The 22,128-nt window shown below is 52.9% G+C and overlaps 1 protein-coding gene across 7 annotated transcripts in view; it reads right to left on the bottom strand.

Annotated features, from left to right (window-relative positions):
- TRAF3IP1 (TRAF3 interacting protein 1) overlaps positions 1–22,128 on the bottom strand; it is a 62,094-nt gene that overhangs the window by 35,348 nt on the left and 4,618 nt on the right. For 3 of the 7 annotated variants that reach the window (XM_042995858.1, XM_042995854.1, XM_042995852.1), the window contains exons 4-16: positions 21,224–21,367; positions 20,699–21,121; positions 18,177–18,248; positions 17,193–17,268; positions 14,739–14,840; positions 13,216–13,311; positions 9,913–10,014; positions 7,727–7,747; positions 6,790–6,853; positions 6,299–6,382; positions 5,078–5,201; positions 4,841–4,877; positions 118–194 (exon numbers count right to left, since the gene is read on the bottom strand). In XM_042995858.1, the coding sequence (XP_042851792.1) occupies positions 118–194; positions 4,841–4,877; positions 5,078–5,201; positions 6,299–6,382; positions 6,790–6,853; positions 7,727–7,747; positions 9,913–10,014; positions 13,216–13,311; positions 14,739–14,840; positions 17,193–17,268; positions 18,177–18,248; positions 20,699–21,121; positions 21,224–21,367 (1,422 nt within the window). The remainder of the gene's footprint in view (positions 1–117; positions 195–4,840; positions 4,878–5,077; positions 5,202–6,298; positions 6,383–6,789; positions 6,854–7,726; positions 7,748–9,912; positions 10,015–13,215; positions 13,312–14,738; positions 14,841–17,192; positions 17,269–18,176; positions 18,249–20,698; positions 21,122–21,223; positions 21,368–22,128) is intronic. The other 4 variants (XM_042995853.1, XM_042995855.1, XM_042995857.1 and 1 more) reach the window with 4 other exon arrangements.

Here is a 22,128-nt window from a genome sequence, read left to right as displayed (position 1 = left end):
GAGGCCGCGGCCCCACGCGGGACACACTGGAGGAGCCCTGAGTTTTCCATCCTCCCGGCCGAGGAGGTGGGGGGAACCTTCCAAGTGTGTGCAGCCTTTGCAGAAAGCCCTCCTTACCTTCTCTCCAGGTCTGGGCGGCTGCTGAAGCTTCTCATAGTCTTTCTTGGTCTCCAGAATCTTCTTCACAAGCCCTCCTGTTGAGAATCAGCGGTTTTATGTTATTGTCCGCCCTGAGGAGCCCTTCCATTCCAAATGGGGAGGGGGTGGGGAGGACACGAATTTCTTGTTCTTCCTCTTTCTATACTGAAAACAGCTTCAAATAATCTTTATTTGGTGCAAGAGAGTCTGCAATACACTGATAAGTAGCTGGTGGTGGAAATTAAGGATAAAGTTTCAGTGTTTCACTACTCGGTATCCAAAGGATACAAAAATGCAGATTCGCAGGGGAACATGCACCCAATGTTTACAGCAGCAGTATCGACAAGAGCCAAAGTATGGAAAGAGCCCAAACGTCCATCAATGGATGAATGGATAAAGAAGATGTGGTTCATATATATAATGGAGTATTACTTGGCAATCAAAAAGAATGAAATCTTGCTACTTGCGACAACGTGGATGGAACTGGAGGGTATTATGCTACGTGAAACTAGTCAGAGAAAGACAAACATCATATGACTCCACTCACATGAGGACTTTAAGACACAGAACAGATGAACATAAGGGAAGGGAAGCAAAAACAAGATAAAAACAGGGAGAGGGACAAAACCTAAGAGACTCTTAAATATGGAAAACAAACAGAGGGTTACTGGAGGGGTTGCGGGAGGGGGGATGGGTAAAGGGGTGAGGGGCACCGAGGAGGGCACTTCTTGGGATGAGCACTGGGTGTTGTATGTAAGGGATGAGTCACTAAATTCTATTCCTGAAATCATTATTACACGGTATATTAAATAACTTGGATTTAAATTTTAAAAAATTTCAGCGTTTCAAAGAAATGAGCTCCTCAAAGGTGAAAAAAACAAAACTTTGTAGATGGAAAAGGATGAAGAAGAAGAGTAAATTAAACAGGTAAGTGTTGCAAACACGTGTGACAATTCTGAGCTGGTTCTAAGCACAAGATACTCCTTTTATATTAAGTCAAGAGTCTTCAGCTTCCTTAGAAAAAAAGAATTACCCATGGGGTAAATACCATAAAAAAAAAAAACACCATTCTCTTTAAAACACCATCTCACCCAAATGTACATCAACATGAAACTGGCTGAGTAAACCCCAAGCACCTGGTCGGTGAGGGAGGCCGGGGCTGGGGCAGGGGTGAAGCCACTTCCCCGCACCGCTGCAGAGCAAATGCCAGCACACGCTGCCCAGTGACAAAAGCCAGATGGAGAAGCATAGATCCCGGTGAACACACACACACACACACACACACACACGTATTCACGTATACTTTTTAAAGGAAAGTATAAGCCGTATTTCTCACTGTTTCCTACAGGGGGAGGGAGAGGACAGGGCAGAAGCCCCGAATCTCTGAATCTATCTTGCTTGGTACATTTGACCTTGGAAACAAGTGACTACTTTACATACATAAAACAAAATTAAATCCAATTTTTCAATGCCTAAAAACTGAAGCCAAAATGAAACTAAGACACTTAACATCAAAGTGGCAAGCGTAGCCTAACAAAGAACTGTTCCGTTAACTGGTTGTCCGTCCCCAGTGGGACGCACCCTGAGAACAGACAGACCTACCAAGAAAACTCCTAGTGTTTTCAGTCATCTGTTGCGGCTCATTACCGGTGGTGGCGTTCTCCAAGTGCTGTGCGTGCCGTAGGGGACAGCAATCGGACGGCTGACGGCGCTAGGAGCCAGGATGCGGGGCATGAGACAGATATGCATGTATAAAATCAAAGATTTAGGAAAAACTCTAAAGAGTAAAGCTGCGTTAGAAATGCCAACATAAACTTGGATACATTTTTCTCGTCTTAAAAAAGGTAAGAAAACCCCTAGACACAATGGCCAATCCAGAGGCAACATGCAGCCAGGCTCCGTGGAGAGATGGAAGGTTCCAGATATGGGGCGGGAAACACGCAGAGCGAGCCTGAAACATCTTCCCCATATCAGAAGACGAGGAAGCTGCAAAGTCTCCCGGGATGTGTCAAAAGGTCCCAGACAGCCACTCGAACAGGCTCCATTGAGTCAACACTGGACAGTCAGAACACTGATGAGAAAGACTGACTTGGCTTGAAATGAAGCACATTACGTGTATTAAAAGGAAACCCGTGATTTCATACAGGTATCAACACCAACCCTCAACAGTCAGCTTGGATGGCGACAGGAAACAAACTCAGGAAACCCATCAACAAAGGGAGAGCATGAATCATGCCGCCCACCTTTCCCATAGAGACTGAGCCCTGGGGCCACGGCTGGGGAGGCAAAGCTGTGGACGATGGCGTCCTCCGGCTAACCTTGAGGAAGGGCAGGTCCATCCTGCTACCAGGCTAACATCACAAGCAGAGAGAGACGCAGACGTCAGGAAGAAGCACCACCACCTACTAAGTATTCTGGCACCTGATTGGGTCTCTAGAACCAAGTTACAAGCACAGAAGAGCATGTGAAAAACCACAGGCATATCACAGGCAACACCCAACTGTGGGAAACTCTTACGGACAACCAACCAGCTTCTTCAACAAATACGTTATGAGGGAAAAGGGGAGGGAGGTTAAGAGAGACCTAAGAGTTAACATCAATCAGCTGCAACGCAGGGACCTTATTTGGATTCTGACTCAAAGTAGAAAAAATATACAAAACAACTGGGAAAACAGTATTTGATGACATTAAGAAATTGTTTTGTTACCACAGTAGAATTATAGTTATATATATATTTTTAAAGAGCCCTTCTCTTTTAGAGGGACACGTGACATGTTAACAGAAGAAATGATCTTCTCCAGGACTTGAAAACAATCTGGGGGAGACAGGAAACCATCAAAATCCTAGAGGAGAACAAAGACAGCAACCCCTTTGACCTCGGCCACAGCAACTTCTTACTAGACACATGGCCGGAGGCAAAAGAAACAAAAGCAAGCATGAACCACTGGGGCTTCATCAAGACAAAAAGCTTCTGCACACCAAAGGGAACAACCAACAAAACTAAAAGCAGCCAAAGGAATAGGAGAGGATCTTTGCAAACAACATACTGGATAAAAGGTTAGTATTCAAAATCTATAAGAACTTATCAAACTCAACACCCAAAAAACAAATAACCCAGTGAAGAAATGGGCAGAAGACATGAATAGATACTTTTCCCAAGAAGACATCCATCCAGATGGCCAACAGACACATGAAAAGATGCTCAATGTCACTCATCATCAGGCAAACACAAATCAAAGCCACACTGAGAAACCACCTCACACCTATCAGAGTGGCTAAAATTAACAACATAAGAAACAACAGGTGTTGGCAGGGATGCAGAGAGAGGGGAACTCTTTTGCACTGTTGGTGGGAATGCAAACTGGTGTAGCCACTCTGGAAAACAATATGGAGGTTCCTCAAAAAGTTAAAAATAGAACTACCCTATGACCCAGCAATTGGGTAATTTGGATAAATATGAATAGGTATTCACCCAAAGGATAGAAACATACAGAATTGATGGGGCACATGCACCCCAATATTTATAGCAGCACTATCAACAATAGCCAAACTATGGAGAGAACCCAAATGTCCATCGACTAACGAATGGATAAAGAAGATGTGATACACACACACACACACACACACACACACTCTGGAATACTACTCAGCCATCAAAAAGAAGGTAATCTTGCCATTTGCAACAACATGGATGGAACTAGAGTATATTATGCTAAGTGAAATAAATCGGAGAAAAACAAATATATGATTTCACTCATACATGGAATTTAAGAAAGAAAACAAACATGGGAGGGGGAAAAAAGAGGGAAACAAACCATGACTCTTAACGAAAGAGAACAAACTGAGGGTGATGGAGGGAGGCGGGTGGGGGATGGTTCAGAGGGGTGATGGGCATTGAGGAGGGCGCTTGTCAGGATTGAGCACTGGGTCTTTATGCAAGGGATGAACCACTGAATGCTATTAGTCCTTTTGAAGAATTGTGTTTTAATGTTTATTTTTGAAAGAGAGAGAGACAGAGCATGAGCAGGGGAGGGACAGAGAGAGAGAGAGGGAGACGCAGAATCCGAAGCAGGCTCCAGGCTCTGAGCTGTCAGCACACAGCCCGATGCGGGGCTCGAACCCACGAACTGCGAGATCATGACCTGAGCCAAAATCGGACACTCAAGTGACTGAGCCACCCAGGTGCCCCACTGAATGCTACTCCTGATGCTGACATTACAATATATGTTGACCAAGTGGAATATAAATAAAAACTTAAAAACAAAACAAAGAAAACAGCGTGGGGGAATGGGGGTCTGCAGCAGGCAGAGGCTTAGAGAAAACGAGATGAGCCGATCACGGCTGAAGCCATGTGATGGGTACAAGGGGGTTCATTAGGAGACTCTTCCTGCTTTTGCAACCGTTTGAAGTCAAAGACATTTGGGAAGAGAACAAATATTACAAATATTGTCGATTTGGAAACAACCTCAGAGGTCGAACCTCTACCCTAACCCCACGCCACGCTGGAAGCTACTGACCGAGCCCCAGGGTCCCGGGGCGCTGCGCCCCTCGAATCCGGGACTACGAGCCACCAACCGAGGAGGAGCCCATCCGTGCTGCGGTGTCTCACTGATGCTCCTCAGAACCCTGGCCGACACGGGGCGCTCAGAGCTCAAGGGCATGGGACCCCTCCCGCGCACAGCTGTGCGCACCCCACACTCACCGTGTTTCTCCTCTTCCTCCACGTCTACCGCTGGCACCTGGGCAGGAAAGGAAGGAGGAAAAAGCTGATTCTCGAAATCCTGCCTCTGCGGAGGTCCCCAAAGCAACGACAAAATTAAAGAAGGCGGACATCTAACTGAAAGGTTAGAGGAACGTTCGTCTCCGGAACCTGAATGCGGGAGCATGGAGTCCAGAGTCGTCCAAGCGCAGCTACAAAAACACGCTGCCGTTAACTCACCACTTCAAGTTCGGACATCTCAGGGAGCTGGGGGGCGGCCTCCACCACAAACTGGTCGTCTTCCTCACCGTCGGAGTTCTGTGCATCCACAATTACACTGGCCACGGCTTTGCCACTCCCTGTCCTGGAGCACCAGAAATCACATCACACAGGAATGTGCTGGCCACACGTCTGCATCAATCCCATGCACCCCGGGCGCCAAGGGAGGAGTTCAACCACCAACCACCTCCAGAACATCACAGAATGCAGGCCTGGGTCCCTGTGAGTCCTGCCCTCTGTGCCCCCACTAATGTTGGCCTCTGGTCCTCACCCAGCCCCCTCCCTGTGCCCCTATCTCAACAAGGGCCCCCAGAGCCTCCCCCACCCAGAGCCTTGCCCCTCCCCTGGCCGCACTCTCTGGACACCAGCCCTCCGCCAGCAGCCCCTCACCTGGAGGGCCCTATTCTTCCAAGTTGCAACACCAGGGCAGGGGTGGCAATGTGGCCGCAGACCCCTGCTTCTGGGTCTCTGCCAGGAACACAGCAGCCTCCCCCGGTCCCACTTTTCTGGGTCCTGCTCCCTGCCCAGCACCTCCTCTCCCCCGAGTCCTACCACCGGTCTGAGTCAGCCTAACATCCAGCTGCCCAGCCCGCAGGCCTGGCCCTGTCTCCCCAGGTGACCACTTCCATCCTAGGGCTCTCTCAGGCCTCCTGTGGCCACTCTCAGGAACTGCCCCGCCCGCTGCCACCCCACTGCAGGCCGCTGTCAGCTCCCCTCTGCTCGCACACTAAGTCCTGCTGCACCTGTGCCTGGACCACAAGCCTCCAGACCAAACGCACTGCGGCTCCCACCTGCCTTCTCCTCCTCCCGACCTGCCTAACACAACCACGCTTCACCAAGCACCCGTAACTCCCTCCCCACGATCACAGCACAGCCAAGTGCATGCACACACATGCAGGCTCGCATGCACACGTGCACACCCTCTTCCTGGCTTCGGGGACCTTGTACAAGGTCAGGAGGGAACCTGTGCTTGGGCGTGAGCTCCTGAAACAGTACACGTTTCTCCGGCACCAGGCCCTTCAACCCTCAAAAGCATCATCCTGCCCCCGGCGGGGCCCAGCCTCGCTTCGCCCCGTGCTCTCCCCCCCCACCGCCCCCGGCGTGCCCCGAACCCCTCCCACACACACTCCCCCATCAGGAAGCCCTCTCCACCCTCACCCCGCCTCGCAGCAGAGGCCTCACCTGTCCGCCGTGAGCGCCTCCGCCCCGTCTTGACGCTTCACCCGGGGAGGCGCTGGTCTCGCACTCCCAGGCCGAGGTGGTTTTCTAAACCCAGATATTGGAAAACCAGAGAGGGAATGTGACACACTTGCACATTTCAAAGGGGACGACAGAAAACCCAGGTCAATGTCATCGCTAATCTCCCACCGTCAACTGGTCAGGACGCAGTCTGCAGAGCATTAAGAACATTCCAGTAACCTGACAAGTTGGAAGTATCCGTCTTTTAATCCTATATTTTCATTAAATTTAAGATCCAAAAAGTAATCAAAACATTACCATAATTATGAATTTCCCTAAATCTTTAAAATGCCCTATGTGTAGTTACTTATACCCAGCATGTGAAAATTAAGCAAACGGTTTTTGCGTTCTTTGTACAGGTATTTCCTCATAATTAAGCTCAAGCACCGGACAAACGGCAGAAGGTGCAAAGAGAGAGCACGTTGGCCGCAGACCTGATGTTGGCCGGAAGCTCGCTCGGCAGCTCGGATTTCTCCTGGACAGAAGGTCCGACTTCTTCTGAAGCGTGACAATCGCATCAGCAATTCACAAAGGAAGAAACACAAATAGGTAAGTGCTTGAAAAGACAGCCATCAGGTAAGTGCAAATGCAAACGAGCTTTATTCATCCATCATTTTAATGAAGACAGAACAGTCGTTTCTAGAGGTGGTGAAGATCTGGGAGACGGCGTTCAAACCCTGGAAGTACAAACCGATTCCGTTTCTTTCAAAAGGTAGGTGGATCCTGTAAGCTACAACCTGAGAAGGATGGACGTGTGTAATCAGCGGTGTCAAGAGGGTCACCTGCCACCATGTATTAGTGACGGGCGGTGGGTAACTCCAGCCGCACACCGGGCCCTCTGCACAAAACGTCATCACTCCAACATGTAACAGTAACGGGCGTATCTCATCACCACACACACACACACACACACACACACACACGACAGGGGTCCTAGAAGGACGGTCATTTCCATGAGAAACAGTGCTTTTCATCTCCTTCTTCATGTTTTTCTGCATTTAAACAGATTCTACTTTGGGTATGGACCAAATTGTTTTTATAATCTGAATAAAGCTTCTTCATTTTGGTGAAAAGACTTAATCAGTAAGTAACAAACTCTACTAAGGCAATTAAATTCACCCCACTATTTAAAGTAAGAAGCCTTTATATTTTAGAGAATAGAATGAATCAACATTTGAATTTAGAAATGTACTTTTTACTCTGGAAAGAGTCCTAAGATGCATTCTTCTGGAACATAAGGTGTGTAGATTAAATCTTAAAGTGGCGCACATATGGTAAATCTGAGAGTACATGTTCTTATTGACACACACACACACACACACACACACACACAATTTATAGCAAACACATTTAGTTCAGGCCATTCCTTACCTGTATCACTAGGGGAGTCACCTAAAAAATAAAAAAATAAAAAAGGCACATCAGAAAACCGACTTTTGTTTTAGTGAAGCTCGGAATATGAAACGAGCAGGACTAGGGAAAAACACTAAGTAACACAAACGCCTGTCGGGAAAACACGGCCCTTTCCTCGGAGCCTTTTCCAGTGTCCCACTGTGATCACTTCGTTTTCAAAGATGGAAAGACAAAGAAGAAAGGAAACTATGACCCATAAAATGCCATTAGTGAAAAGACAAAAGGGATACAAAGAGAGGGGATCACACACACAGATGAAAGATACACGGCAACAGCTGATACGCCCAGGGAGCCGCCAGCAGACCGACGGGGACACGAGGGACGAGAGGGGTGACCTGGCAAACAAGGCTCTGGGCACTCTGACGACTGGACAAGAGCGACGGGGCCCTCCCCGCAGAGCTGGCCAGCAGGGCTCTGCCACGGCCTAGCTCCCTATGGGCTACCTTTGCTCTTTTCACCCAGGACCCTTCTTCAAGGGCTGCTTTTTGGGGACAAAGCTTTTTGTGGACCTACGTGGCCACAAGCACACGAGTGGAAGCACAGCAGGGGTGGGGTGGACCCCAAGTCACAGGAGGACAATCTCTGTGTGACACGACCACGTTTGCAGAAGCACTGAAGCTGCATGGGTCCGAGTCAGCGCCAGGGACCCGGGGTCGCCCCGAGGGCACACACGCACCCACAGGGGGAAGAGTGCTCCTCGGACACCTCGGGCCTGCCCGCTGAGGCGCACTTGAGAACGTTCTGGTCACCGGTCATAGAGCCACGTGAATGGTGCCCCAAAGAAGGTGGCTCTAGGGACAGGAGAGACCACGCCTCCGGGGCAACGGGAACCGGGAGGCCCTACAGGGCCCATACGTAGGGAACACAGGAGCCTCCCGGAGGTCACGCTGCACAGAGTGACACGGCAGGGGCCAGGCCCAGTGCAACTGTGGATTGGTGGTTAGGAAGCACCTGGAAATGGTGCTTCCAGACAGCACCACTGGAAGGACGGGGTGATGGCAACGGGGGGCTTGGGCTCAACCCCGGGACGGGCCTGCCCTGGGGCCAAAGCAGGTAGCAGCAGACCCTCTCCTCAACACCGTGCTGCCTGGCCCTGGACCCCAGACTCCTAAGCTCTCGTCGAAACTCACGCCATCGGGTTGGGGACACACCGCGGCTGCTGGAGCTCAAGGCCGACACCCGGAGGGTGAGCTCACAGCGGCCTCACCCCTTCACAGGCGGGGTCCCCCGCCCTTTGGTGAGAGCTCCAGCCTCAGGGGCGCAGGTCTCGTCCGGACCCTTCACCAGCTCTGCCTCTTTCCCCGCCCACACACACCCCCTCCCTGGGCAGACCCTGCCCGGAGCACCCCGGAACCTGCCCACACGGCCCAGGCCGCCCCCGCCTGGACCAAACTGACGCGACCCACGTGCGATTCAGCTGCTCAGCCAGCACGCACCCGGCCCCATGCGGCCCCGTGGCCCCCACGCTCCCGGCCAGCACCCCTCACCACACGGCGCCCCCCAGGCCGCGTCCCCGCGCCCACCGCCTCGGGCCTGCCACGCACCCGGCCTGCGGCGTGCACGAGCCGACAAGTGTCACCCGGCCCGCAGACGCTGGCTGCAGGACGTCCCCTCAGAGCCCGACACGTGCCCGACAAACGCCGGACGCAACTTTCACCACAATGTTTTCTCGATGCAGAGAAAAGCCAGGCCCAGAGCAGAATCTCACCAAGGTGCGACTTAGGACACCCCGAGGACATGACAGAAACGTCGGGTCAGGGCAGTGTCCCGAGCTGTTTAAAAGTCCTCTTTGAACACGAAACGTGGGAGGTGTGCGGCTGGGCCGACGGGACTCCAGCAGTGACTCTGAAGCTCGGTTCGGGTCGTTCCCGACTCCGCCTGGGCTCCGCCCGCCACCCCAGAAAGGACACTGGGGTCACCACGCAGTGACCAGCCTGCCCTAGCCCAGCTGATGTGAAAAGGCGACAGTGGGCCACCCACCACATCCAGTCCCGATGAAGAACCAGGGACTGGACTCCGTGTGGGTCAGAAAGCCAAGGGGACCTGGCCGCCGCCCTCTGGGGAGAGAGGAGCCCCCCGGGGTTACATCTGGGGGGACCCCTCTCCCTCCCGAGAAAGGAGTGAGGAGACGGTGTCCCGCTTACCTTTCCGCTTCACTGCTGGTTCTGGCTCGACGTGCTCACGCCTCAGACTAGCTGAATTATCGTCTGAAACGCTAGCTGAGTTAGTATTAGCTTCTTTCGTGCCTGACGTAAAACAGTTTAAAATGGGTCATGAAGACGCACGCACAGGCGGGTCCCCTCCGGCTCCAGCACTTACCCGGCTCTCCCACCCCACAAACTCCCAGAACACCCACCGAAGGCAGCTTTGGAGAACTCACACCCAGAACGTTCCTCTCAGCGTGGCTGTGGGATCAGGAGAGGGAAGGGGTGCCCGGACTGTGAGCAGACCCCAGGCCCACTCAGCCCAGGCGGAGGCGTGGAGTCCCCACGGCCGAAGCCAACTAGCCCCTCCACCGCCATTTCCAGAACCTTCTCCACCCGCCTCCCCACCGCGGCCAGGCCCAACTGAGAAGCCACAAATAGGTGGCCGTGTCAGGAAAGCAGGGCGAAGAGAAAAATCCTTCCAGCACGGTGCACAGTCCTAGAGATTGAAAGTTCCCAAATAACTTGTGTACTGATGGCTGACTAATGTGCCAATGTCTATGAAAACAGAAAAAATATCAAACACCTAATAAAACATTTTTTATACTAAAAATAAGGGGCGGGAGGTGCTAGAGGAACAGATTTTAAACTGTGGCAGGACCCAGGGTAGAAAGCTAACCTATCACCACAGGACCTCACTCTCTAAAATGAAATCAGGAGACAAAAATAAAATTAGAAAAATTGTTCCCTTTCCTGAAACACAACCTTCCAATTTCTTTAAAGTATTCAAATAAACAGTTTATATCAGAATCAAGCTATCATTGACTATCAAAGACCTGATTTTATGTAATAGAACTACATACAACAGAAGACACGCAATTTTCTAAGGAAATTTTGTTTGATCTATAAAAATGCTTTAAACAGCCTGATTCCAATAATTATTTATGATCTATAAGACAACCAAAGAATCAATATGATATACCAACCTCAAAAATAAATCTAAACTTAAACATCAGCTTGGCGACTGTAGATTATCAATTTTAAAAGAAAACCCTAGAACTATAGGTCGTTACACTTTATTTGAAAGTGTCAAAACTTTCTACACTATACAAACCCACCACACGGTAAGTGATTTCCAAATGCATCGCCTCTGCCTATATCTCAAGGGGACCAATGACACTTTGCACCATTTCACCTCTTCCAAGGTCTTGTGGCATTCTTTCTTTCTTTCTTTTTAATGTTTATTTTTGAGAGAGAGAAAGAGAGACAGAGTACAAGCAGGGGAGGAGCAGAGAGAAGGAGACAGAATCCGAAGCAGGCTCCAGGCTCCGAGCCGTCAGCACAGAGCCCGACACGGGGCTAGAACCCACAGACTGTGAGATCGTGACCTGAGCTGAAGTCAGACACTTGACCCTGAGCTACCCAGGTGCCCCAACTCTGCATTTTTATAATAAAAAGTTGTACACAACAAAGCAACAGGACATGGGTGAGAGCACCCGAGCACAATGCAGCTCTAAGGATGTCCCCATGTCCCGTCAAACAGCGGCAGAGAGAACGGGCCCATCACGCAGCTGGCGCTCCAATACGGAGCAGGGAAGAAGCAGACAGCTTCCCTGTGGGGTGGCTCGGGGCGCCTGGGAGAGCAAGAGGGAGGACACAGCAAAACGCAGGAACACTCCTGTGACACCCCGGTCCCGCGGGCGGGCCACTGTGGCCGAAGTCAGGCCAGGGCTCCGGGGAACAGGCACAACAGGGGCCAGCATAGCTTAGCAGCACCAGCTCAGGGTGAGGGGACCCGGGACGAAAGGCTCAGTGAGCAGACCCAGCACTGGATCTGGAAATCACGCCCAACTGGAAAATCAGCCACGGTGAGGCAGCTGAGGAAGCGGAGTCCCGACAGCACGAGATGACCCCTGTGACAGGCATGCTGGTGACCTGCAGGGACGGGACGTAGGGACAGGGGGCGGAGGGAGGGGACCGCCCAGGGACGGGGTGCAGGGCTCCACTCGTGGCCGCCAGGGGGCACCGGGCTCCATTCCAATCTCTGCGAAGCTCTCAACTGAGAACTGTGTGCCACAGGTTTCCAGAGAGAACACCCACCAAGTGAGGGCACAGGTCTAAACAGCCACTCGGGTGTACTTCCATCCCATCAGACCATCTCAGCACGAGACCCACAGTAACTAACGGGGTATCTGCAAAGCAGGTGCCATGTGGCCCACGTGCGACAAGCTGGCCACTTTGTGGGCGGAGCTCATTCAGCCTCCAGGCAGGTGCTTCTACACCCACTGAGCGCAGAGGGGCCTGCGGCTCGGACCACGCACCCAGGAAGCTTGCTCGAGGCCAAGAGGTGGCAACGGCAGGAACGGGGTCTTCCCTCTGGTCTGGGACACGGGCAGACGGTCACCGCCCGGCCGGCTGCCCCAGGTGGCGGTCTCCGCTCACACGACCGGCACCACCCACCCCTCTCCCGTGCTACGGGGGCTGCCCGGGGCTCCCCTCCTCGGAGCTGCCCGCAGCTGAGCCTCCGCAGAAAGGAGATCCGTATACTTTGAGAGGATGTGGCCGAACGGCAACACGCCCCCCCGCCGTCAAGTTCGTCGGTGAGAACCCCCTCTGCCCCACCCCCACTCGTGCTCACGCTGTCTCTCTCTCTCTCAAAAATAAACTTAAAAAAACATTAAAAAAAAGATTTACGCTATATTTTCTCTTAAATGTCACTCAAGCTTCTTAATATCTCTGAAGAATTTAACGTCACAAATACTGACACTCATCAAGGATCACCCATCTGAAACCCCGAATTCGTGCACCTAATGGCCCCACAGCAGCAGGGCGGGGACGCGACGCACATGTCCCACTGCTGCCTCAGGGTAAGAGCGCAAGCCGCGGGCAACAACGTCCCCTCGTGCCGCAGCAAGCACCCTAAAACCTTTATCGGGGGCATTCCCTTAATACAACACAGCAGAGCAGGACCGGAAAGCTGAATAATTTCTCTATCCACCCGTCCACGTCGTTTTTCTAAATCCCAACAGCAAGATGAAGAAAGCATCTTGATCTAGATGCGAAAATGAGTCACGTGTAAAAAGGCACGTAAAAGTTAACTAAAACTGAGTTAATATTCTTTATCATAACTGAGCAAATTAAAGCAAGTGGAATATCAATGTCATTGATATTGTATCAATATTTGGTATCATTTCTGATCTTCAGTATATCATGATTAGAATAATAAAAAACCTAACTACACCGAGATAAATACTTTACGTCAAAGTGGTAAAGAATTTAAACTAAAGAATACCTTTTTCTTACCTATATCCGAGGTCGTAGTTTCCTGATCTGGTTCATCATTTAATCCACACACTGTGGAGCCTAAAATTTTAGCTGACATACTATCTTCCTTTCTTCCTGACACAAAATAGTTAACAACAGATTAAAACATTGCAGAGGACTCTGCGTGTGGGGCAGGTCCTCCCGTTGGGACGGACAGGGCTTTACGCCAGGCTCATGCTCGCTCGTCCCCTCCAGAGTCACAGGACACACGCCTCCCCCCCTCCTCCCGCCGCCCCTCCGGCCCCCGGCTCTCAGGACACCCTCTCTCCGGACTGTGGGACCCCCAGCAGTACCGCCTCCGCCCTGCAGGTCCTGGCGGGCTCCAGAGCCCGCCCTCTTCATCTCCACGGTCCCCTACTTGAATTTCACACGAGTTTCCACGTCGGGGAAAGACCACCGTGCGAAAGACCCCCGCCTCCTTCGACGTCACCTTCAGTGGCTCCTGCCCCTCCCTGAACCCCGGGCCTACGCCTCCGACTGCTGTCTCCACACGCCACCGGGCTGTTCGCAGGCACTTGAACCTCGTGCGCGGGAAGCAGAATTCCTCGTGCTGCCGCCCATCCCCCCAACCGTCTCCTCCCAAAGCCCCGTCGCTTCAGTGAATGGGCCACACAGGTGCCCAGCCCCCTCCCCACTGACCTTACCTCCGTGCCCTCTCCTTTCTAGCAAGTGCCCCGCGGTCACCCCGCGTATCTGTCATCCTTCTATAAATGTGTCCTACACCCAGTCTGCTCTCACCAGTGACACTCGGGTCCCTGCCATCACGGTCTCACCCGGACACCTACCTGCCGTCCAGACTCCATACTTGTACCTCTCTACTTTCAAAAGGAGATGCTTCTAAAACCTGAGTCTGATCAGGCCTCTGTCCGGCCTCATGTCCTCCCAGGGCTTCTGCTCACACTCGCTACAAACACTTGACCAACGTGGCCCACACCTCGGGCCTCCCTCCTCAGGGGCCCCTCCCCCTTCCCCTCCCCGCCCACCTCACTGCTGGGCCTCCCATCACTCACATAGGCAAGGCTGTCCCCCGCCCAGGGCCTCTGCCTATTCCCGGATGCCCGCACGTCACCTTGTCAACTCTCTGTCCAGATGGCCCGTCCTCGGAGCCTCTCTGCCTACGCACCCTGCCCCTACCGCACCCACCCCTCTCGGCTACAGTTTCCATCAAAAGTCTCGTCATTAACGTGAAGGCAGCACCCTCGTTCTCTTTATTATCTGCCTTGTCCCCCTACGTTACACTCCCCGGGGGGGCAGGTACTCCAGAAATATCTGCAGAACACTCAAATGGACAATTTCAGCCCGTCACTGACTTATGGTAGGAGACCCACTCACGGCTGGGGCAGCTCTGGCGGGCAGGGCTTCACGCCCCGAGCCTGCACCACCCTGGCCAGAGCCACCCCTCCAGAGCCACCCGCAGAGCTGCACCTGTCCCCTGGTCAAAGAGAAGCAGCGGCGTCACTCTCCAACATTCACAGCCCCCACGAGGGCTTGCTTCGTCTTACCGAGCTGTTTCACGGTATGTTCCTTCTTAGCTTTACTGTAGGAAGGGTTATGTTGTTTTTCAGGGGAGGCACTATTTTCACTGCTTCTAGAGTCCCTTCTTCCTGATGTGAAATTGCACAATGAAAGTATGTGTTAACCTTAACTTGTAAGGCTTCATTGTACAGTCACTCGTAGTATATTTTTCTGCTATAAGACACTACTTAATCATAAGCAAAAATCATCGTGTTGTTACGAAGAATGTTTTTTGGGTTCTGTGGGGATTCTAGAAGAGCTTTAAGAGTCTGTGTGTCTAACAAACCTGGGACCCCACACTCCAGTAAACGTAGGCTCATCTCCTTGAGTAGAACATAGATGTCCTGTGCCTCATGCACCTTGCGGATGCTGGACATTTGCCCGAATGCCCTGTGCCGTACCCATTTGAGCACGGCAGCTCTGGTGGGGGAGGCTGGGCGCTGAGGTCCGCGCCTGACTGGCAGGCAGGGGAGAGTCCACCAGCTGGTTGACACCTCGGTAAAGCTCAGCATCACAAAGCCTGGAATCTCTGGTAATCGGATCTCAGGGAGACCACGGGAAAGGAGCCCTAAGGCACAAGCTCCCCAGTCAACTCAGACGTACACGCCCTGAGCTATTAGAAAAGCAGACAGTAACAACCGTCAGCTTGAAACAACCCGAAACCAACAGAACTATGGGCTGAGATGAACACGGGCCAGGTTTGGGGTGCAGTGACAACAGTCAGCGACACGCACACGTTCTGACACTCATCGCTAACAACAGGGGGGAGAGAAGACACCATCGCTGAACAAAGTGACCACGAACGAGCGCAATCCTGACCGCCGACACCGCCCAGCACGGGCACACGCGTCCTCTTGGGGAGGCGGAGACATGCGTCCTGACTCGAAACCACAGGTGTCCAGTCTTCCCCAGTGAGGGCACAGGCAACCTAATCCTGACAAACTAATTAGTTCTGTTCGAGGGACGTGAGACTCTTTGATGCAATGTTGTAAAATAACCTGGAAGAATAAGCGCATAAAATGGCTTAATATCAATAATTCTGGAACACCTGGTGAGCTATTCCGAAAAAATAAACTGAGAGCCTCACCTTACAGAGTCACTAAAAAGATTAAATATAAAAATGCGGGATAAAGCACAAATCTTCGTCTCTTGAATCTCTAGACAAACTACAAAAAAAAACAAAAAACAAAACACGACTGGCCGCTTCCAGTGCAGAAAAATCAAGCACTCAGGCAAGTGAGGAACGAAACACAGCGAGTAGAGACGAAATGGGGGGGGTGGGGGGGGGTGGAGAACAAACACGTATCTAAAAATCGGCAGACATGCTTCACAGACAGCGAGCTTGCGCAAATTAAGGACAACACGGAAACTCCATCGCGGCGGTGACGAGCCCACAAAGGAGAGGACAGGCCCGAGAGGTCAATACACATGATTAACACACGTTAAAAATGCACAATTTCACTAGCAATTAAAAAGAGCCAGCACTGTTCATTTTTCACGGACCCGAGTCGGCAAGCCTCAAAGACACCGGAAAAGGCGTCGGGCGCGGGGAACTGGTGTGCACCTCGGCTGACACCCGAAAGACCTCCTGCCCCGGGCACCAGGGGCCCCTCCTGGGAGCCTCGCCCACAGAGATCGCCCACAAGAGGCCAGGTGCCGGCACAGAGACGCTCCAGGGCACCGCATACCATTATGAGGAGAGGACTCGGCCTCATCTCCGTGCCACTTCTCACGTCCAACTAGGGCATGCTGCCACGCTACCTGGACCTCTACGATGTAGGAAAAGGATGCCTTCTCGGACACGACCGCTGCTCAAAGTAACGTGACACTTCCCTGGAAAGCCTGCAGGGGCGCTCGCCGGCACCGGCCTGACCCTCGCTCCCACCTACCGGTCCGTCAGAACCGGGTACTGCCCATAGGCTAAGCCCCGGCCGGGCCTGCCCACTTGAGCTCCAGCTCTTAGCTTTTGGCATGATTCCTGGGGACCATTTCTGCTGATCTTTAAATGGTAAACATCACCTAAGAGCAGGGTGCTTTCGTCGGCCACTCTGCATCAGGATTAAATTGAGCCTACCGATTCACACGACCAGAGTCAAGGAAACACGGGCGACTGGCAACCATTTCTGGAAGATTAAAATTTGAGCACATCTTCCAGACTGCAACAGATCTCCAGCAAAGAGGCGCTCCCCCGCCCCTGGTGCCATGGGCTCACACACACACATGCACGGGAGACAGAGGGAGAGGAAGGGAAAGAGGAAGGGAGACAGGGAGGGAGAGAGGGAGAAAGAGACAGACAGACAGACATATCTTCACCCCTTTCACATAGTCTTTGTTCATTCCCCCAGTGGTACATCTGCCTTCTAGCCACAGGACTTTTTTCTACCAGATACGGTGACCCATTTCCATATTTTCAGTTACTTATAATGACAAATTTGCAGTACCTTCCATTGAATTTTTGGATCGCCGTTTTGACATCTTTGCTGTCATGGACACAGACGCTCTAGTGGAAACCTCAGTCTTAAAGAAAAGAGAAGGAGAAGGAATGAATCAGGGCGTGTGTCACAGCAACAACACATTGAGCAGACTTCCTATTCAAGCTCTGCTTAACGAAGAACGAAGAGCAAACCGAACACCGCCATCCAGACGCCCGAGAGCGGAACGGGGCTGCTCCAGACCCGAGGCTGAACTGAACACACGGAGGCCCCCTCACTGTCCAGTCAGAAACCAATCTTCTGCAAAGGCCTAAAAAGGCCAGCAGTCCACCAGCCACACTGAGAAACACTATCTTAGCAGCTGTGCTCCCGAGGACTCACTCTCGGCGGCGATACGCTATTCACTCACACGCGTCCGTCCGTCCGTAACAATTCACAGTGCGAGCGTTCACGTTTAAAGACAGCACAAAGCAGCCGCTGTGGTTTTGCTGCACCTGCCAGGATGACTCCTAACCGGCCCCCAGCCTCCATTCCACACCTCGTCCATCTTCCCTGAAGCTGCCTGGATACACTTTCTGAAATGCAAACTGGACTGTGAAAGTCGGGATGAGTCTAACCTCCGGGGCCCAGAGGCGCAGAGATGACATGGCCCAGCCTCGGCTGTCCCCCAGCCGTAGGATACGCACCGCAGGGTCCCACATAGGCCGGACACAGCTTGGAGGGGTCCCTCCAGTGCCCCTGCTTTCCCTGTCTGCCTGGAGATTGGACCCTCTCCCGGATGACGCCCCCATCCCTTTGTACCCCGTACATCATACTTGTCAAATAAACGAATAAGGAAAGCCCACAGCCCACCATGGACATCCGGACTCCTGCGTGAGCCTGGCCACGTCCCGCGCCCGGGTCTCCGTGGGCGGGAAAAGGCCACAGTGCTGCGGTCACCACATCGACACAGCTACCCGTTTACGTCTCTCGAGATTATTTTTTAAAGTTTACCTCTGTTTCAGCTTTGGAGTCTTTCACAGATCCATCTGACAACTTTTTAGACACCTCCCCTGAGTTCGAGGACTGTTAAAAAAAACAACAACAATAATCCATCATATTCTGTTGGTATTCAAATCTGTGACATCTACAAACACATCAAGATGCGAGACGTTTCTTGCTGACCAGCAGCAAGATCACTTTCCCTTAAGAGCATCGGTCACACTCCAGGCCTGACGCCACCCATGTTTCCAAAGGGCCTTCCGGGACCTTTCTCCACGGGGCAGACCGGGCAGGGCCACGGGGTCAGGGCGGTGCCTCTTGGGAAACTACAGAACGGCATCTCCTAGACATGCGGGATCCCCACACCAGGCCAAACTTCTCAGCGAGACGCAGGAATCTGGAAACGGGGTAAGGAGTGAACAGAAACGGACACACAGCCACAGTCCATGCTTCCGAGAGTGGGGCAACGTCCGAATGGACGCTTCTTTGTAAGCAAAGGCTTCAGGCTGTGCATCGGGGAAGTTCTCCCAGAGCAAATTACGCGCAAACTGCACACGCCAACTCAGTCCTACAGTCAGGTCTCCAACAGACGCATCTTGATGTGAGGAGGAGAAAGCAGGAGAGACTACACAGAGATCGTCCTCCTCGAGGACTGAAAAGCAAAGGACAACGCTTCAAGTCAACGACCACGTGTCCTCCTAACTCCCTGCAGAAGGCACCAGGCTGTCCTCCTAATTCCCTGCGGAAGGCATCAGGCTCTGTGCGCAGCCCCTCGCCCGCCCCGCTGTCCCGTGAGGGTGAGGAGTCACCGTACCCCCAGCCCTGACACCTGGCCCTCCCCTACCGCGCCCCCACACTCTAGACACACCAACCACCCGCCTCATCTTCACAAAAAGCCTGAGGGGGACTGAGAAGGTCTGACCATCGTCTCTTCCAGACAGAAATCGAGTGGAAGAGAGTCAAGGGAGCTGACGGAGGGTGAGGACGGGAGCCTCCCCAGAGCCGCCTGTACCAAAGTCCCGGAGCCTGGTTCCCTGGGAGGTGTCCACACGGGGTGTCCTCACCACCAGTGAGCACTGCCCTGCAGACCCCGCAGAGGAACCCCAGATTTACATGGGAGCAGCTGGCCCCGCAAAACCACCCCGACGGCCGGCTTTGGGGGTCTGGAGGACCAGCTCTGAGCAGAAGCACAGGCCCAGGGCGCCTGGCTGGCTCAGTCGGTAGAGCAGGCAGCTCTTGATCTTAGGGTCGTGAGTTCAAGCCCCACGTTGGGCAAGGAGCCTACTTAAAATTAAAAAACAAATAAGTAAATAAAAATAAATTAAAAAAAAAAAAAGGCGGCAGCAGCACAGGCCCCTCGCCCTGGTCTCACCCGCGAAGAAGTCAAGCCGTCACTCCCACCAGGCTCCAGGGTCCCACAGACCCGCCTATAAAAACTCGTCTTTGGAATTAGCCTTCTATTTATAACACCGGTCACAGAACCAGCAGTTTCAGTGAACATACAGTATGGGAAACTTCGTAAGACCTGGACAGCTGAGAAGGTCATCCCGTTCCGGGGGCTGCCCAACTCGGGCACAGAAAAAAACGAGAGAACGTGCCAGCGCCTCAGAAAAATGAGGTCAGTGAAAAATACTTTTTCTTAGACCTCTAAAAAGAGGCAAAAGGTGCGGAATGCCTTTGTTATTTCTAAAGCCTTTCTCTAAGGGAAGCCTGGTTTTCAGGACACATACCACAGGGCCCATCCTTCCAGGGGGCTCCTGGGAGACCCTGAGGCTCCCCCAGGGTCATGCCCACTGGGCCCGTCATCGCCCAGTACAGTACATCCCAGAGATGCCACAGGGCCGGGAGGCACAACCCCGAGTGCCAACACTGGCCCTGCTCCTCACTACCCAACACCTCACCTGGGCAGACCCTGAACCTTTCCCGACCTCGGCCCCTCCTTCCTAGTAGCTGGAAACCAGAAGATCTCCACATTCTGCCTCTGGGACGCCAAAGTGTCCCCGTGAGAACAGGCACCTGCAAAGCCAGTCCTGACGGAGGCCTCCCCACCTCTGTGAGCCCAAAAGTCACCTGCACGTTTAGAAAACACCGTCTGAAACCAAACAAATTTTCTGGCCTGTCGTAAATGTACCTGAAAACTTATCAAACGAGAATTACAGCAATCAGAGGTCTCGTGCTCCTCCACTAATGCGCACAGGACTTAGAGCGTGGCCCTAATCCTGCCAAAAGTCAGCCGTGCCCACAAGCCAGGCGGTGCGTAAGAGCCTGCACACGGCTGAGGCACACGTAGGAACTCCGCGCACAGTGACGGCGTGAAGCTCCGTCTTCCAAAACGCCCACGTGCACGCCCACGGTGCAGAGGTGAGGGGAGCACCTCGTAAAACACCTGGCAACGCCTGGGGTCGGTCTGGGGTTCCCCTGGGAACCCAAGCCTGCCGTAGGTGGTGCTGGAGAGAAGCGGTTTCCTAATCATGCCACGACGACGACAGAAATCGCTGCAGGTTAAAGGCAGAGGGCTGCAACCAGGACTTTACCTTCCTCTCCGGTTTGTCGTGCTCTCTGCTCTTCTCCCTGTCGGGGTTCCTGGAGTGGTCCCCGTCCTTGCCCCTCCGCCTGTCGCGGTCCCTGTCCCGGCCCTTGTCTCGCTCCCGCTCTCGCTCTCGCTCCTTCCGTCTCTCCTTCTCCTTCCCGGCCTCACTCCGTCGCTCTCTCTCGCGCTCCACGTCCTTGTCCCGCTCTCGGGTGCCTCTGTCCCTGTCCTGCTTGGCCCGGTTCCTGGCTCGCTCTCTCTCTCCTTCTCGGTACTTGTCCCTCTCGGGCTCCTTGTGTCTCTCACGGTCGTTCTCCATCGTCTTGTCCTTGTCCTTGTCCCGTGCTTTGCTTTCTTCTTTCACTTCTTCCTTCTGTTTCCGGTCTCTGCTTGCACTTTCCTCATTGATCTCAGAGTATCTTTTATCCTGAAGAAAAGGTCAAATAACAGCATCACTTATAAACGCCTTTACCTGGGCTACAAAAAGACTCATTATCTCCCTTCCGGATATGCACAACTTGCAATTCACCTCTTTATCTTCACGAACTCCGGGCCCTTCCTCTCGCGCGTTCCTATTGTCCAATTCCTGAGACTTGGACGTCAGGGAGGTCCTTGCCTTCGCGTCCCCCCTCTCTCCAGCCAACACTCGTTTCACCGCATCGTCACTGGAGAGCTTGTCATCAGAGCGGGAGGAAACAAAAGGCAAGGTGAAAGTGACATCAGCACAAGTGACAAATGCGAGTGTCGGCATTCAGGGACAGCTCGTTAAACGCGTTCTGCGTCTCCCCAGGAAGGTCCTGGGAGAAAATACTAGAAGGAAATGCTGTTAGCACAAAGCACGGCCTCTCCTGGTAACTGTCGCCTCTGGTGCGTCAGCACGGACAACAAAGGCGACCCACACAGTTCCACAAGTGCCTGAACTCTGCCCAGGATCAACGGGGCCCCGCACAGAAAGGGCCTCACGGAATGATCTAACTCGAGCTCTGTGAAACACAAAAACCCTCCTGCAGCGTCCCTGCCACCACGCAGAGGCTTCGAACACCTCCACTCAGGAATCCCGCCTGTTCATTCCACAAGGATGCCCTGAGCGACTGTCACACGCCAGGCGCTAGACCACAGGTCAAGGACGCTTGTGCGTACTGGGCTGGAGAGACCAAATGCAACAATTACATGACTGGGAGGGAGGAGAGGCCAGGGCTCTGGGACAGCCGATCCCACACCTGCTGCCAGACAAAGAAACAGGAAGCATGACCATGCAGGGGACCTCAGGGTTCAGGCACGGGCGTGAGAGCTGAGAGGGAGCCGGGGGACAGGAAGTAGACGAGATCTCCAGAAGCCTTGTGAGCCAGGCCATGGAGAGGCTGTGCCCAGACACAACAGGAAGCTGGCAAAGGATTCAGCAGGGAAGGCAGGAGTCAAATGTGTTTTGAAAGA

This window comes from Panthera tigris, chromosome C1 (genome assembly GCF_018350195.1).
Source record: "Panthera tigris isolate Pti1 chromosome C1, P.tigris_Pti1_mat1.1, whole genome shotgun sequence".
NCBI lineage: Eukaryota > Metazoa > Chordata > Mammalia > Carnivora > Felidae > Panthera > Panthera tigris.
The sequence above is the reverse complement of the archived record's forward strand: the minus strand, read 5'-3'. Positions and strand labels throughout refer to the sequence as shown.